General features: G+C 36.4%; 1 protein-coding gene across 1 annotated transcript in view; it reads right to left on the reverse strand.

Moving 5' to 3' along the window:
- Positions 1-1,978: 1,978 nt before the first annotated feature.
- The window catches only part of m (zona pellucida domain-containing protein miniature), a 174,256-nt gene continuing 157,887 nt past the window's right edge, over positions 1,979-18,347 (reverse strand). The window contains exons 3-6 of the mRNA XM_087355169.1: positions 14,709-15,141; positions 12,841-12,963; positions 11,837-12,354; positions 1,979-11,128 (exon numbers count right to left, since the gene is read on the reverse strand). Of these exons, the coding sequence (XP_087211295.1) occupies positions 10,514-11,128; positions 11,837-12,354; positions 12,841-12,963; positions 14,709-15,141 (1,689 nt within the window). The 3' untranslated portion in view covers positions 1,979-10,513. The remainder of the gene's footprint in view (positions 11,129-11,836; positions 12,355-12,840; positions 12,964-14,708; positions 15,142-18,347) is intronic.

Consider the following 18,347-nt stretch of genomic DNA (forward strand, 5'->3'; position numbering starts at 1 on the left):
CAACCCAGAAGACCGAAATCTTCATACTCACCGCCGTGAAAACCTCAAATCTTACGAAGTTTATCATCTTAATAATACACCATGGTTAATAGACCTTCAAATTTAAGGCTTGTTATAGTTCTTAAGGATGGCAATAGTGATTTATTTTATAAGCATGTATGTGTAGATTATTGGCTTTGATGGTACTATGAGGTATGAAAATATACCACCCCATTTATTGTGTGAAAAATAGGTTAATGTGATACAAATTTACATTTTATTAACTTTGTCAGAATGCTTCCCATATTGTAAGAGGTCTAATGTGCTCAAAGTTTTAGCTTCCTGGTTCAGAGTTTTTCCTGAAGAATCTGTAGATGTTAAACCAGTGGTTCTCTGGAAATGTTTTCTTGTGGCGAGTAATTCAGCCACGCGCAATTCACTGCGGCTGCATTAGAAAAATTAAAGAAAATTAAATGCTAAGCATGTAAGTAAAGTAAAGTAAAGTTTGTCCCACTATATGCCATGTAGGCGCTTGGGGGGAGTGGAGGTATAGCTCCTCTCTTCCTTGACCTCGGCACTAGATGCGGGTGAGTGGTCAGCATCACGCCCCGGCCGGCTTTACCCCCGGGAAAGGACCCCGGTACCCATTGGATAGGAGGCTGGGTGGGCCCCAGAGCCGGTCTGGACGCAGAGGCTAGAGGAAAAATCCTTTGAATTTTCCTAGTGACCATATTTAAGAACCACTGTATTGAACTGTTCAAGAAATTAAAAACAAAGAGCTGTCGCACTATACGCCATGTAGGCGTTTGGGTGGAGGGGTGTATAGTTCCTACTCATTCTTAACCTCAGCACTAGATAGGGGTGTGGTCATCATCACGCTGTAGTGTGAGTGAAGAACATCTTATGGGTCTCGTTTCAACAACGAGGCCAGAGATCATTGTTCTTTTTAATGTTGTTATTCTTATTAGTATTCTAATTTTTTTATAAAGTGTACAGAAGGGAAACATTATGGGCTAGTCATGTCTGTCCGTCTTTTTGTCCATGTGATTAACCTTGGGAACAACTTGACTGATTTAGATTAAATTTTTGCGTGGAGAATGTGACATTGGAGACTACCATAAAATAATATTGCTGGATTTCCTACAATGTCAACTTTTGTGAAGAGTCTGAAATGTTCACTCTTGCCAGTCGATTATGACTAATATACATATTGATTTTATAAGAATATATATTCAGTGAAGCATCCCCCTATTTTAGGCCATTGTGCACTTGGAATAGATCTGACAGGTTACATATATGAACTCTTATTAGATACCCCATCCATACACAAGTTTCTTTGGTATTCCAAACTCCATCAAAATGCCAGTATCTTTCTTCTGAGTCACATGTCTTCCTAAAGTCCACAAATAGTTGGTGTACTGATCAATTATACTCCCAATTTTTCTCAAATATTTGTCGAATGCAAAACATCTGACCTATTGTGGTAGGATCAACATTGATCGTCCCCGATAGTTTTATTCATAAATGGTTTTAAACATGCCGGAAGAATACTGGATACAATTTTGTATGATGTTGACAAAGGAGAGATACCTCAGAAGTTAATGCGTTCGGTTTTGTCACGTGTTTTGTGAACACGGGCAATTTGATTCTTTCCACAGTTGTGGTAGTACTTTGTGGTTCTTGCTATTATTATAGTTATAGCAAGAAAAGTAGGAGACTTTCAGCACAATAACAAAGGTAGATCACATTCCAATAAACCAGTTTTGTTGTTATTCATTTGTGTAGCGCACACCTTTGATGAGGAAAACTAAATTTCTTTCTAAACCATAATCCGACCCATCAAACCACACGTACCAACTGAAACAAAGTTTGCTTTTAGTTGCCAGTTAAATTACCTATGGTAGAGTACGTTAACTTTTCCTCATCACAGGTAATGAGGCAGAGAACTCTTCAGTTGAGTGATGGAGACAGACTTGATAGAAGTTTATACATTAATTGATTTGTTTTTATTTTATTTATTCTTTCCAGTAGTGTTCACATTTGGTAAAAGACAGGTTTTTCTGAATTAGTTTTTTTATTATAATTACCAGGTGAATACAGAATTAATGGTTAAGCACAACACATTCCTGACGGAATCCCTTTCAGGCTAGTCAGCTTTCATAAATGTATTTACAGAACACTTGAGTTCAAGAACAAGACGTCTATTTCAATTTACGCGACCGTGTTACGTATATCATTTTATGACAACATATTCTGACGTACGTGTAGTTTTTACATCATGAAAAATAACTTGCAGATGACATATGCATTGAAATGTGTTGCCACAAAATGACATACGTAACACGGTTGTGTAAATGGAAATTAAAATATCATTGGATAGTAAATATAAAACACAACCAGAAAGCTCAAATACAAGATTTTATAAAATGTTGTACATAATACTAGGATTCACCATTTGGATTGAGTAAAATATAATGCAAAGAAAGGATACCTGATTCTTGATTTCTGTAGGACTACAGAGGTAGAGTACATTGGAAACCAACTTTTATTGTGCCCTCAACTAGAGAAATGGGTTAGTGAATATATCATTCCTGACTTTGTGTAATAATATTTATTAATTTTCTTTACATTATTTAACATGGTACACGTGCACATGTGCACTTAAGAGGATAATGGTTCTGCCTCCAATCACACCAGTTTTATTAAGATTCATGTTTAAGAAAATAGAAAACATGATCTGAAGTTAAATTACAGTTTAATAAAACCTTTTCATGGAAATCAGCCATGCAAGTTGGTAACATCAAGATATTGACGTTTCGGGAACCATCTCTGTTCCCACAATAAAGGTCCTGATCAGAACTCTTAATGATGGGGATGGTTCCCAAAATGTAGGTCTCTTCACATAATCAATAGACATGTCTAAGAGCGTGAGAAGATTTTATTGAGTTTGGTCACTGCAAAAGCTTCAAATCATAAATTACAGTTTAATTTCAAATACTGAATTCATTCATAAAATGTACAACAAAATTAATGTTGTGTCTTCTACTGTTCTGAACAGAATTAAAATTCCATAGGAATAATTATCTAAATTCATATTGCATGTTCCTACTTGTGTCTTGGAGAAGAAAATCAATAATAAAAAATTATAGTCATTTATAATCAGAAATTATTTACAACATTACACATACTCACATGTACTAACTTTAATGCTACGATATGAACTATTTTAAATAACCCTTTTTTATAGTAAGTAAAAAAAAGAATTTAATATTATAATCCTTTTCATATTTGAGCAATGGAAGGAGCCACGTCTTTCACAATTTATTTTTGTGACACTTGTGGTTTTATGTAATAACAAACATGTAGCTTACGGTATTCATTCTATACTAATTTTACATATTTTTTAGTAAGAAATTTATGGATGTTGTATCAGAGTCAGTTTTCTCACATAATTAATCACCATTTTCATATTTAGGAGACTCTGCTCATATTAAAATGTTAATATTCTTGGTTTTTCTTAACCATGTCCATATAAGAAGGTGTTTTCTTAATTAACACCTATGATCAGTACACAGTAGATTCCTATTACCTGGGGGGAGGGGGATTAACCAGGGTCTATTTGTAAAATTTAATGTATTTACATTAATCAATTATTGTTAAAACCTGAAGTTTATGACAATAAAATATTAATTACGATCCACTGGAATCCTTTTTCAAAAAGCAGTTGGTATGTACTGTATTAAATTGTATATAAAATCCTGAGTACAACAGATTTTAATATGAATAACTCTAAAACATTTGCAGTAATATGATCAAAATTGGTCAAACTTGATAAACTAAGGCAGCAGTTTACAAGAACTTAAACTTATAAGTGAATTTGGAAACAGTTATTCTAGATCAAAAACCTGATTCTCCAAATTTCTTCTCCCAGCTGACCTCTCACTATTATAACTTTTTTTTAAGATGCTCAAGGTACACAAATTATTATTTGTTAGAAAATTAAAATATGCGTAATAAATTAAATCTGTTTAATATGACCTTATTAACACGTGCAACTTGAAAAATAAAATTATGTTCACAAGTGGATCGAGACGCTTGAATCTGGAGATTGATTTTAGTTATGTATGGATTGAATTTAACTTAAAATTATGATTTATTATAACTTCCTGGCAGCAGAGCCTGCAAGTTCAACACCGACAACACCACCGGTGATGATCCTGAATCATCTCCATTTATTTTCCATCCTCATAGCCCACCTCCCCAAGATCTATCTTGATATTATCCTTCATTCTCCTTCTTGGTCGTGCATTTTGAATTATGAAGAAAAGGAATCAAGATTTAACTGACTGTTAACCTGGAAATACTTTCACATTTAGGGGGTCACAGCTGTAAAACAATCTTTAAAATTACTTATCTGGTCTCACTGTAAATTATGTAGTAACTTGTAAGAATGCTGTAGGTTCTTTGTGTGATTATAAAAATATATTGGTTTGTGCCTGTACATGGCAAGGAAGTTTAATAAAATATTATTACTTTCATATTGCTTTTGTACATTCTGGTTAGCCTGATGGATTTCTTACCAGTTTGTGTAACTGCTGCCTATTAATTAAGTTGTAAAGGACACGTGGTAATCAAATGACAACCAGACAAAATACTTGTTTCAACTAAAACAGAGGAAATCTTTATCTGTTTTGCTGTGTGTGAAACTTTTAACTAACAATAATTTATCTATAGCATTAAGTTTAAAAGATTCCTCAATCTGAGGTATTAAACATACATGAGATAAATACTGAATTCTTTCATAAGTAATTACCAACATTATAAATATAAACAATATCAGTAATCTGAAATATGTGTCCTTGAATTTATAAACGTTCTCTTATTCATCATCTCGCTCCCATCGTACACACGACGTAGTTATTGTCAAAGAAAACAAAGATCACAGTGTATTATTGATATTATTTGCAAGTGACCACTATTGGTTATGCGTGTTTCAGTTCATAACAAATGACCCTCGTTAGTATTTAAGACTCTGAAATTTACTGTATTTCAAAACAGCTGTAGCACTTGAACTTAAAATAAGAATACTGGAACTTGTATATTAACAGATGATCCAAAACATGATATTGCAAGGATCGTCGTAACAGAGATGCGTGGCACTAACAACATTTACCTGTGGTTAGGTTAGCTTTGGTTAGGTTAGGTTAGGTTAGGTTAGGTTAATTAAAATATTGTTATTTTTACGCTAGTTTAAGATATACCTTTAATTAACAAAACCAAAGCTAGTGTAACATAAGGTAGAATGTTCATTCTTATGCATGGCACCATTACAACAATTCCTTAAATGCCATTTAGGGTCATCCATTAATACCAAAGTATCAAAATCTATCAGGATTCCTTCTTAGTTACATATTTAGCGTTCATTTAGAAGGACTCACATCTGACATAATTTGTCTTGAATTAAAGTCCTTCTTACCGTGCACTTAAGAAATATTTCCAAATTTTTAATATAAGACACGTCTGAACTATAATGTCTAACAGGAATACTCATTAAAAAATGTAGGCATTTATCAAAAGTTTATGTTCCCTGAAATATGTGGAAATTTATTTCAACGTTACCTCTAGAACTGAAGGATAAATGTAAAAAAGAAAAATTTCCTGTAGCTTATTTGAAAACATGCTATGCTAGTGACAGTGTTAAGATTTTGGTTATAGTTAAGTAGATTCGGATTGTACTTGGAAAAAAATATTATGTAGTTTCATTTTCCTCTTTTTATATGGACAGTCCAGCCATATCTGCGTTCATTCATACTGCGCAGTAATAAAATCTGTGGTATGATAAGCAAAGTTCATGTCGGGTGTGTCTCGACAACTTGCCAAATAAACTTATTGAATTAATTCATACTCAGTGCGTTTGACCACTTTGATTATGATTTAGCATGGTTTGTTTTAATGGGGACTTTAATTAAAGGTCTAAATGAATTTCGATGTATTTTTCAAGTCCTTTTAAAATTTGTAATGAAAAATTGATTATTTAGCACTTATATAAATTTAGTTCACTTTGATCAGTTTTAAAAGCTAGTTTATTCAAGGTTCGAACTGAATATTTTTTCAAATCTTTTGAACTCTGACAAATATTTACGTCATTTAATATGTGGTGCTATTTTACGATCGTGTATAGATTTTATTAACTGAAATTTGTATTAAGCCAGTTTACTTACCTTAAGGACCTAATTTAACCTTTATGAAAAAGTGTTTTGAGTTTTGATAAGAAATATTGAAACGCAGGGTAGGACTTTTCTATTATAAAAGTTTTAAACTTAAAATTTTTTAAGTCGTACATTACTTAATGGGCTAAATACATTTTTGGGCACATCGTTCTAATTATTTACCTGAGAGAGAAATGTCATCAACAGATGTTATAGGCATCCGTGAAGTACACGTCAGGTATAATGCTACTTCTAAAAGCATTATCCAAAATTCTGCAATCAACCTACCATTTAGCTGTTTTCCGTCACATCTAAACAGTACCGACTTAATTGTATATTATAAAAATTATAGTTTTGACTTTATTAGCGTGATTTAAAGTATGAAACTCAGGTGAAAAATAATGACTTTAAGGGACAGGAAATATTTCTTGTCTCTTGGTGTCCTAGTATGGATGTCTAATTGGATTCGACACGCATCACAGAGCAATATTAAGTAATATGTTTCCCATTCAGAATTCACTGACCATTAAAATTCTTGTTTGTGTCATTGTTTTAAGAACATAATCAACATCAAATTTGGAATTTTATTAGAAATGTATTCTTTATAATGAATTTCATATTGAAAGAATATCATATTTTGAAATGAAAATGTTTCACTCAACGAAAGAATCGTGTATATAATCAGCATATTTATTACCTAGATAAATCATAATTATGATTTAATTTTTATTTTTTAGTATTTGTAGGGCCACATGTTTGAAGTTCCTTTATTAAGTCAGTTGGTATGAACTTATAACCTTCTTAGTGTTAGGAATAAATATTCCTATCAAGGCACTTAACACTTACGTTGTTAAAAAAATATGACATTCAGCCTTTATCAATGAAGATTGTAGAAGTCTGCTCAAACTTGCATTTCAGATCCATTAAGCACCAAATTTTGTTAATAAATTAAAGTTAAAAGAAGATAGATCTGTAAAACATTTGATTATGGCTTTGTTATTCTATAAATTCTTACCAAAAATCTTTAGAAAAGGCACCAAAATCTTTGAGCACTGTGTAAAAAACACACAGGATTAATGTTCGATATTTAGCGGTAGGAATGAAGAGGGCTGACTGGATGTTAATGTGACGATAAGCCATAAACCTACTAATAAGTTTTTAAAATAAATAACTGTGTATATAAATAATTGACGTGTGTGATAGCTAAGGCTTCACCATTATAAGTCTATTGAAATTTGTTGAAACGGATTCAAGCCTTGCTTGGAAATGTGACACTTAAATAGCACGCATCACTTTTTGAGTTGTGATATTGCACACAGCTTTGAATTGCACAAGCCCCCCCCCCCCCGAAAAAAAAACACACACACACACACAAAGGGTAAGTGTGATATATGAAAATACTGTTAATGGTGTTGATCAGAGTACACCCAAAAATTAATTTTACCTCCAGAAAGTATAATTCTCAGTTTACAAAATAACCGGACGTCACAACGAGGAAGTACGTTAGTGAAAATTGAGCATAATTTTAATTCTTCTAAAGTTTTTACTCAATGGGATAAAAATATTAAAAAGTATCTTTCTGTGCCATTAGACTATTATACTCTTATAAATATGTTACACATTTATACATATCAGTTAATATTATAATGCCACACACCTATACCCTCCCACCCCCAATCTCCCACACAAGTTTTATATAAATTCACCACATGTACTAGCACCAATACACTTTTGAAGATTATAAAACAATTTTTTTTAAAAAAAATTTCCACTCTAATTAGACCATGGCTTTGGATAATTATTACCTTGATATGTGATAACAGTGACATATATCACTATTTGAAATCTTTAAATTGGTTTTAATTTCAGAATTCTTACAGCGATGAAGTAGTTTAGACTTCAGAGTGAGCAACATAACAGCAAACACACCTCTACTCGAATAACTGTAATAATATAAATCACAGATCCACTAATCTTATGTTTAGGATATCCTTGTTACGTGTGTTGACATTAAATAAATTAGATTTTCTGGTTAACACAACAATTTTATATTTTTACTTTTCATTTGCTGATAAAATCTCACTTTTCTACTTGTTTCAATGCTAAAAAATTATCCTCATGCCACTAGTACATTGCGAATAACATGTTTAAGCCATTTTTTATATATATATTAACATTGTCCGTATTTATTTAACTGGATCCATTATGCATCTTTATAAGTTATTATGCTTAAAATCTTAAAATCTCATGGTTTGTTACGAGCATTCTTTCAGTTTTATACAAGTCACTTATCTGCATTATTTTGTGTTACGCCAAAAATAGTACATTTACGTAACATAAATATTAAAACATATATTTACGGTTCGGATATTTGTCGTCATGAGATTTATGAATCATAGAACACTGTTGCTTGGAAGTCTGTGTGCACCGCTAAACTTTCCTCAAATGGAGATGGCTGTCTTCTGGGTGGCAACACCATGTAGTCTGGTAGAAGTTTACTGACATTTCAGAGGTCCTTGCTGCCTCAATCACCTCTGAAATGTTGGTAAACTTCTACCAGACTACACGGCAGTACAACCCAGAAGAAATCCGTGTTTCGTACTCGCTGCCATTATAACCTCAAAATCCTACTTTCATAAAATGGTAGTTTTCTGGTATATACATTCTTTGATTATTCCTATACTCCCATTGTGATATTCAGTTGCGTTAGATTAATTTCCTGGTTCACCCCTAACCCCAGCTCCCCTAGTCCATACAAACACCTTAAGAACGGAAACCACCTCAAACTTGACGACAGTGAATTTCTGCAAAAAAATATTACAGAATAATACACCTGAAGAACAGAGACAACCAAATGGAAAACTATGACATTTTTAGAAAGTTAAATAGCACACATCTCCAAACAAAAGTGTTTAATGACGCACAAGTCTCGTAAGAATTGTTAAATTTTAATGTGTATCATATACTAACCAACTAACTAGATAGCTTACGGAACCCGAAGGTTCATCACCGAATTAACCAAAGCCCTGTCCTGGGCCAACAAAATCCAGCCTCCTTCAACTCCTATCTCCCATAGATCCCGCCTGAGATTATCCTTCCATCTACGTCTAGGTCTCCCCAGGGGTCTCTTCCCCTCAGGCTTCCTAACAAATCGAAGGGGCCAACCCCCCGCGGTATGATATACAATTACGTTATTTAATAAATAGACTTAATAATACATTATCTTTCGGAACATACCCAGTGGTTTTAAGATTTTAATATAAATGAAGACACATATAAACGACATAATGTATCTATTATTATTCTATAGTCTGAGGATGATGTGTTGATGTCGAAATACCAGCCGAGTGGGATTATATTCTTATATGAAAAGGGAAATAAAATTGTTGAGTTGGCTGAAATTCTTATTTACTTAACAGATCCATTAATTCCTAAAGTTGGCAAGTTGTTAATTTAATTTGTTTGATGGTAAGCACCATTTAAATACTCAAGTAGTATTTACTAACCACAACAAATAATATTTATATTACTACCTACAATTAAAACAAGTTAAATTATGTAACAATTTTCAGGAGGATTTGCAATGGGTGTCATATTATAAAATATCAGAAAATTCCATCTTGTTTAATCTTATTATACTCACTTCATTATCCACATATAAATAAAATTCTTAAGTTGGTATGTAACTAATTTCCTATCAAGAACACATGTAGAATCTTTGGCCACTTCCCAACATCCCTATGTCTCGACGACATGCATTCTTCAGTTCAATAAAAGTACTGTACCTGCATTTAGAATAGTAAGGCATTTTTACTACTGTAAGAAAGTGTCTGTATTAAAAGTACACGGCCTTAGAAGGCCACTGCATGCCTTCAGAATAAATAAATGAAGTCCACAAATTACCTGTGCGAAATACTGAATTATGATTCAGTTTCTCCCAATTTCAAATGTGTGGTAGAAAATGTGAATTGTTTAAACAAGAAACACAAACTATCGTGTCCTTTACTCCATGGATAAGAATTCTGCAGATGAAAGTATGGTTGATGTATTTCTGGTATCTAATAACTTTATGCTTTAAAAATTATCCCGCTGCTTCGGATATTTATTAGAATGACGACGTCAATCTTTGCAGAGATTCACTAACAGGATTCTGCACACTTGTTTTCGACTCTGGGATCCATTTATGATTAATATGATGGGAGAACGCTTCACAATCGTGCTTTACGATGGAAGTATAATGGATGCAGGGTCACCAACCGTCAGCCACAAAAGTTTCTATCAATACTTTGGATCAGTTGTCTTCATCAAGGAAATGTATCGGACATTCAACCTTCATGGCTCGCCATGGCCTGGGAGACCTGATGACATTGCTGCTTTTGTGTTGGCGATGTAGCAGCTGATGAATGCGTCCTGGGACGTAGAAGTCGAAGGGCCATCCAGCTCGCTAGAGAGTTGACCACCATTGTGCCAGTGTGCTGCTGCTGTTGTTGTTGTTGTTGTTGTTGTGCTCTCTGCTGAGCTAGATTCTGGGCTTCACGCTGCAGTTGGTACCGGTATAACAGGGACCCTGCTACCAGCGCCGAAACTACGGCAGATACCGCAACTAAAACGAATAACACGCTGAAACCTGGCACCGGAAGGCAAATACCGTACACCACTTCCTCACGCATGCGCCCTTGGAATACAGTCACTGCCTCAGCGCGCATGTCTGGCGTAAAGGCCAGGTCTACTTCTGAGATGACTTCGTACAGACCACTCACACCAACATCTGCACTACGAACTTTTCGGTCTGATACTACGATCGAGCGACGTTTGCGTTGACTCGTCGAGGACCTGGCTGATGATGAGCGATCCAAGATTGGCATGTCGTCTTCTCCCAGGTTTCGGGGGCCGTGTGGAAAACGCTCTTGTCCGTCGCGATGCCCAGGACGTGGTTGCTCCTGTAAGAAGTTTCTATAGTCAGGTTTGTATTCGAGGGCGGCGCCCAAGTGCTATTTTGAGCGAACTGGAATTTCTTGTCATAAAATTTGTCGAAAGGCAAAGTATTTGAGCAAGAAATTGAATTACTGTCAGTAGACCATTCGTAATGGAAATACGGAAAACACGACATCGGCCTACTTGCCGTGCGTTTAGCATAATTCTAACAGCAAGCGCCTCTGAAACGTTTGTGGACATTTACCGTACTACACGGCGCAACAACCCAGAAGACAGAAATCTTCAGACTCACCGCATTGAAAACCTCAAAACTTACAATACGTCGGCTGTAATACACTCGGTAAATTGTATTCGATGTATTCCTACAGGAATACCGTTCCTATTATTATTATTTAGTGTTCTGTCTGACGACAGGTCCATATGAACAGGATCCTTCCATCCTTTTCTCGGACTGGGACCTGTTCATATACGTTCTTGGCAGATGATCCAGAAGTGGTTTGCCATTGCCTTCTTCTGTGTGTGAATGGAGTAATTGTTGGGATGCCACGGAGGAAAACTCCGTGTTGCCTAGACCACGGCCTTGTCCAACACAAGTTATAAATTCGGGCACCGCCGGGAATCGAACCCGAGACCCCCAGGATTACAAGACCAGCGTTCTAACCGCTAGACCAGGAAAACATGAGTCAGGTATAATAAATACAATGAGATCTTGCCTGGAAAGGACGACGCAAAGGTTCCGTATCGTGACCCTCATCAACGGGTTTATGAGCTGGTATGGCGTGGGTCTGAGCCTGTGCAGTTGGCGACCTGGAGTCAGTGCTGACGACGACTGGAAAATGTCCCGCTGACTGTTCTTCATCTTCTGCTTCGTCGTAAATAAGCAACTCCGGGCCTAAAGGAGACTCTGAGACGGGTTTCGACTGCTGGTCCTTACGATCGACCGGTCCGAAGTGAGGAGAGTCGTGGTGTGAACCCAGCTGGCAGTGGTCCAGACACCCGTGCCGGCATATCTCCACCTTACACTTGATGTGCACGCTCAGGGCGTCTGGAAATTTGAACGCGTGGAAGAACGCGTATGTGATAACAGTAGCTCGCTCGTCAGCTGCCCTGGCTTTGATGAACCGACTAATCATCTTAGGCCGCAAAACACAACCTTGTTCGTCCGACAGCTGAATCACGTGGCCCCCACCGTCGGAAGCTGCACAAGATTTGACTCTCATGTCAAATTCTCCTGGAACAAGCGAAGAATGAAATTATGAGACAAATACAGGAGATCGTGGTTGGTGCTGGTGACGTGGATAATGAATCGGGAAGCTACTGTCACAGAATATCTGGAGAGACTGAGGAAAACCACAAAACACTGTCTAGATTATCGGTCTCTGGACCGAGATTTGATCCCAGATATCACTGAATACGAATTTGAAGTGCTAAGCACTTTGGTATTTTCAATTTAACATTTTGTACCTTAAGTTGTACATGTCTTTTAGTTTAATCAGCCCAATTTTTTATATATATGTATATATATATATATATATATATATATATATATAAAATAGGTCTTAGCTCATCACATAAACGTATCTCTTATCTACATCCTACTAGAAGAGGTAAGAGTTTCTAGACCCTACGATCTTTTGAAATTCGATACATTATGGTTGTCGTACTGTCGGTCGCATATCGATATATCGATATATAGTTGTTGTACGCTCTCCCTTACCGCGATAATCGTTAATGGCTACGACGAGGGTCAGTATGGAACCGAGAGGCACAATCCCACTAACTGGAGGTGCCCAGGGCCCTTTGCCATGTTGAATCTCCATCCAGCAGTCTACGTTGTCTCCTGAGAAAGAAAAAACAGTGCCTTCATTAGCAACCATGACATGCTTCAACACTCGAAACACGTCGCATTAGCCTATGTCATTCGAATTGTATAGAGACCACGAGACTCCTATCATGTAGACTTAAAATATGTTTGAAATAATAACGGAACTGTAAAAGTACAGATCTTTCAAGAGGTCCTTCGCCCCAGTTCGTTAACCACTATTCACAGTCTGATTCTTAAAGAATTCCGCATTTTTGTCGATATCAACATTTCGGAGGAACATACTGCCACAAATCCTCAAGACTTGGACCCTGAAGATGGAGGCAGAATCTTCCTCCGAAACGTGGTACCCACCAACAAAATGATACGGCGTGAATATCCAGAAGGACGCCAGGGCCATCTTCAACGCCTTAAGAATTTAAAGTCTCACACAGTTTTCTTCAGGCAGATGTTAACATTTGCATCACGTCTCTGTTTGGCGTTATCACCTCGACATGACGGGAGAACTCGGTGACCCTCATGACCGAGGCGAATAGGTGAAGAATATCCCGTGTATCATGTTCGAAATGAACTTCTGTCTGCATTTCTTGTCTCCCTGATGGTTGAGACAATATTTATCCAAGGAATATTTCGTCATCATTAGGAACACGAGGACGTACCTTTCACACCATGTCCTGCAATAAACCTACCTCACAGGCGTTAAGGATTTCTGATTTCTCACGGCTGTGAGTACGAAGATGGCTGTCTTCTGGGGGGCTACAATATTGAATACAGAAATTTTGCATGTAGTTTGAACGCAGATTCATCTACCTTCTATGTAGTTGATATAGCGGTCTCAACTTTCGTCCCTTCCAGCTCCCTCTACGCGGTGTCACGTCTGCGTGACCACACTTTTTGCCTGAGTATGTAAACAAATTCTGCGGTATTAGAAACTGACAGTACTGAAGAAATATACGAGGTGCGATCGGAAAGTTTCAAGACTGCGCCTATAAAAACCCGTACACTTATCTCAGGTATTAAATTCATCCATCACCCTCGAAGTAGTTCCCCTGGGAGTGAACACAACGATCCCAGCGCCGCTGCCAAGCCTGGAAGCATCCCTGGAAATCTTTCTTTGTCAGCCTGTCAAGCACCATCTGCGATTCTGCCTGAATCTCTTGCCAAAGACTCGCCAAAACGGCTACGGAAACCTATGAAATGCTAAAGCAAGCATTTGGGGAGTCCGCAATGGGTCGTGCACAAACTTTTGTGTGGCATTCACGTTTTAAAAATGGCCGAACCTCTGTCGATGATGACGAGCGTTCTGGACGACCATCTTCGAGCACAACGCCCGAAATTGTTACGAAGATTCGGCAGGCCATTCACGAAGATCGACCATCGTCGTACCATCAACGACTTGTGCGACATTGTTGGGATAGGCTATGGGACCTGTCAGCTGATTCTAAAGGAAGAACTCCACATGCGACGCATCCTGTCTGAGGACCAGAAGCAGAATCGACTTCTCGTTTGTCAGGAGCTCAAAGATCTTGCAAGAACCGACCCCAACTTCCTTTCTAAGCTCCGTGTGACTTCTTCCTCTTCCCAAAGATGAAAATTCAGCTAAAGGGAAGGAGATTTGAGACGATAGAAGAGATTCAGGCAGAATCGCAGATAGTGAATTTAATACCTGAGATAAGTGTACGGGTTTTTATACGCGCAGTCTGGAAACTTTCTGATCGCACCTCGTAGTAGGCAGATAGAAGGCCATGTCACTGCTCCTATACCTCGAAAGTCGAGCTGAATGACATCGAGGTCTGCAATGACCATTGGCGGTTTAGAAGCTGTCTTCTCATAGTCGTTAAACCATTCACATCTTAGTCGTTTCGCCTCGTCCCACACTTCCAGAAGATCTTTGTCGTACTGTACAACGACCGTGTTCTCGTAGAATTGACCGTGGAGGTCAGGCTTCGTACCACAACGTGCGTAAGCGATACGGAATGAGAAGAAGGTTTTGCCGCTAGATGGCGGTACGTAGACGCATCTCGGATCTGCATATTGCCCTTTGGAAGATACAATCCCTTCGAAGGGATGTGTAAACGAGAGGTGGACGTCCATGTGGTCCTTTCCGCACATAACCTCCAGAGACTGTATCGCTGGCATTCCTTCCGGTCGCTCCAGTGGCCAGATGTCTCCGTTACCAGTCGCAAAAGTTACAGCCTGCAAAAGAGACGAACGTTGTGTAAGATGAGGTTCTCACGACGGTCAGGATGTCAATGTCGGTCTTCTGGGTTGTAAGGTCATGTGGGTTTGTAGACAGATACCAACGTTCGAGAGGAAAATAAATACCTATATCATCAGGTAGTTTGTTCCTGCGGTATTTACCTACAACATCGCATGACATTACTGCTCAGAACAGAAACATTTATAATATTGTTCATAAGGTAGAATATTTGCGTCATATTGTGAATTAGGTTAATATTTTAATATTTTCCGTCAAATCACAATTTTAATAAGATGATAAAATATAAAATATTTAAAATATCATTTCACGTTCCGCATCAAATGATCGATTTACAAATTGGAACGTCTCTTACGACATGTTTCGGTTATATTTAACCGTCCTCAGGTATAAATTAGATTGGTAAAATTTAAAACTCGAATTACAATCATTTACAATGTTATGCAGTTTATTGAAATGTTCTTATCAGATTACTCTTATATATTAGAACGAAGGTATTGTTTTTTTATATATGGCGTGTGTAAATGATTGTAATTCGAGTTTTAAATGTTACCAATCTAATTTATACCTGAGGACGGTTAAATATAACCGAAACATGTCGTAAGAGACGTTCGAATTTGTAAATCGATCATTCGATGCGGAACGTGAAATGATATTTTAAATATTTTATATTTTATTATCTTATTAAAAATTGTGATTTGACGGAAAATATTAAAATATTTATAATATTACTTGTACTTTCGAAACGAATATAATAGGTCCGGAGATAGGGATTAGCTCTATCTAGTGGGCCCAACTGTGTAGGAACCTGAAGACGGAGATAGAGTCACATCTCCGAAACGTCGTTTTACGTTTTATATTTACTAGACGATGGATAATATCCAAGAAAGTTTTTATTCAATTGAATATTTTAACACTGATTTTCAGTCAAATGTACTTAAAGATTTCTGTCTTCTGGGACTTTGCGCTGTGTAGTCTGGTAGATGTTTACCAACGTTTCAGAGGTCATACTGCCTCCATCATCAGGGCGATTCATACGCAACAACCCAGAAGACAGAAATCTTCATATTGTGAAAACTCAAATCTTACAAATGTACTTAAATTTGTGCAATTGTGTATTAATGAATACGATAATTTAAAATAATTTTAATTTATTTTCAAGTCGAATTAGAACACCTTAGCAGACTTGTATACTTAAAACAATAAATAAATTTTGCACCAACTTTTAAGATATGAAAAAATTCTAGTAACGTGCCACATAATTTTTGAATTTTTTATATATATATATTTGTTTCTATTTAAAAGCGGTTGGAAATCAGTGGTAGCATACTGCCTCCGTCATCATCGCCCTGATGACGGAGGCAGCAAGACCTCTGAAACTAAAGCTGGAAAGCTAAAACTATTGTCGTACTATTTGTGTCAGTAAACCACGTGGTATGTAAATAATGATTGCTTCCAGATTTGTTCTTTACTCTACATAATTAGGCACTAATTTCTTGAACATTGTGTTTCGTGATTGAATGCTTTCGTTTACAAAAATTTGTTATCCAATTCTAAAAGAGTTAACCCTTTGATTCTCCGTCAAATGGAGCAGAGGCTGTCACCCGATCCGTCATTACCTTCTAAAACTGACGTTTCAATTATATAAAAGACTCCCAGATGGCAGCGGCTGTTTCAGATAGTTTATAGCTTAGTTCATACTTTCCTCAACAGATCGATCCTGTAGGCGAACAAGAATATTTTGTTTGAACAAATGAAATTCGTTGAGCTCAGATGTGGATCTCGTGGCTTGTTTACAATTACTGCTTGCTATGATATGTGTTTAACCTTGCAGTTGTGTTTTTAGTTAAAGTTTATATAGTGCTTATGATATATTTTTCGTTAGTTTATTGTGTATAGGTTTAGTTTTTTTTTAAGATTTATTATTTCGACAATGGCTGGTCTAAGTTCAAGAGTGGGTGTTGGCGATATCTTAGGTTATGTAGATACTATAGTGACATTATTCCGGAAAGTGAGTCTGATTGTACTGAAAGTGATGATGACAGCTCTCCAGAAACAACAGGCCCACCTGCTGACATTATGACCGATATTGAAGGTACGTGTACATTATTTTTACAAAAAGTGTTGTAGTTCGGGATCAGATAACAGTACAGACACAAAACTCATATCAAATTATGCAGAAATAAATGTTCTTTCTTGCAGGATGAGTGATGAAGAATGAAAACAAAAAACAATTTATGATTTTATCCCCTGAAAATGTTTTTGTAAATATTTCTTTCAATATTATAACATTAGAATTTATGAGATAATATTTTTCTATTCAACATTATTTAGTGTATAAGTGTGATTTTTTTTACATTATAATCTGTAAATACGTGAAAGTTGACCTGGGTATTTTAAACAGGATTTGACAAATAGGCTTCGAGGTTAAAAGGGGTAAGATGTATAAATTATTTAAAAAACTTTTCTATAGATTTTATTGAAGGAAGTGTGTCATATCAACAATGGATTACTATCTCTTTAAATAATTTAGTGTCGTTCTAAAAGTAATCACGTAAATACAGTTTCTAAGTGATGTGTCGTTTATTTATTTCTGTAGTCGGTGGTGCCATCTGTCTGAATACCAATACAGACATACTTCCGTGGTGTTAGATGCACGTAGAATAGTGAGTTGTAAAATTCCAGGAGTGGCTGTCCTCGTTATCTTAAACATTCAATAAAATGTCTGCCGAATACTTAAGCAACAATTTCTCTTATTTAATCTTCAATAGCTAAGAAGAAGTGTTTTTAAGTTTTTATTTTAATTATACATATCGTGTCTTTCACTACGAGCATGAAAAATCAAAGTAGCTTGGTGTGAAGCACGTAGCACGTCATTCCACAGAGTAATTAATCCTTCAGTTTGTTTATATACCTGTATAAGCAGACGGCACTCCTAAACGTTTAACATTCAAACTTAAGACAGGCGCCATGATTTAAACAAACACTTCAGATGTGCTGGTAGGTGAACGTTCTCATTATGAGAGCACGTGTAATACGGTCTTTTGTAACGACAGATAAGCAGATAACCAATTTTCTTCTTGTGATATACATGAAGTCAGTCTGAAGAGTATTTTATATTCATTTACACTGCATTTAAATCAATCAGAGCTTAAACCAGAGATCAGAATTACAGTCTAAACCT

Source organism: Zootermopsis nevadensis, unplaced genomic scaffold, assembly GCF_977971745.1.
Source record: "Zootermopsis nevadensis isolate Lab colony 2312 unplaced genomic scaffold, Znev_1.0 Znev_ptg000024l, whole genome shotgun sequence".
Lineage (NCBI taxonomy): Eukaryota > Metazoa > Arthropoda > Insecta > Blattodea > Termopsidae > Zootermopsis > Zootermopsis nevadensis.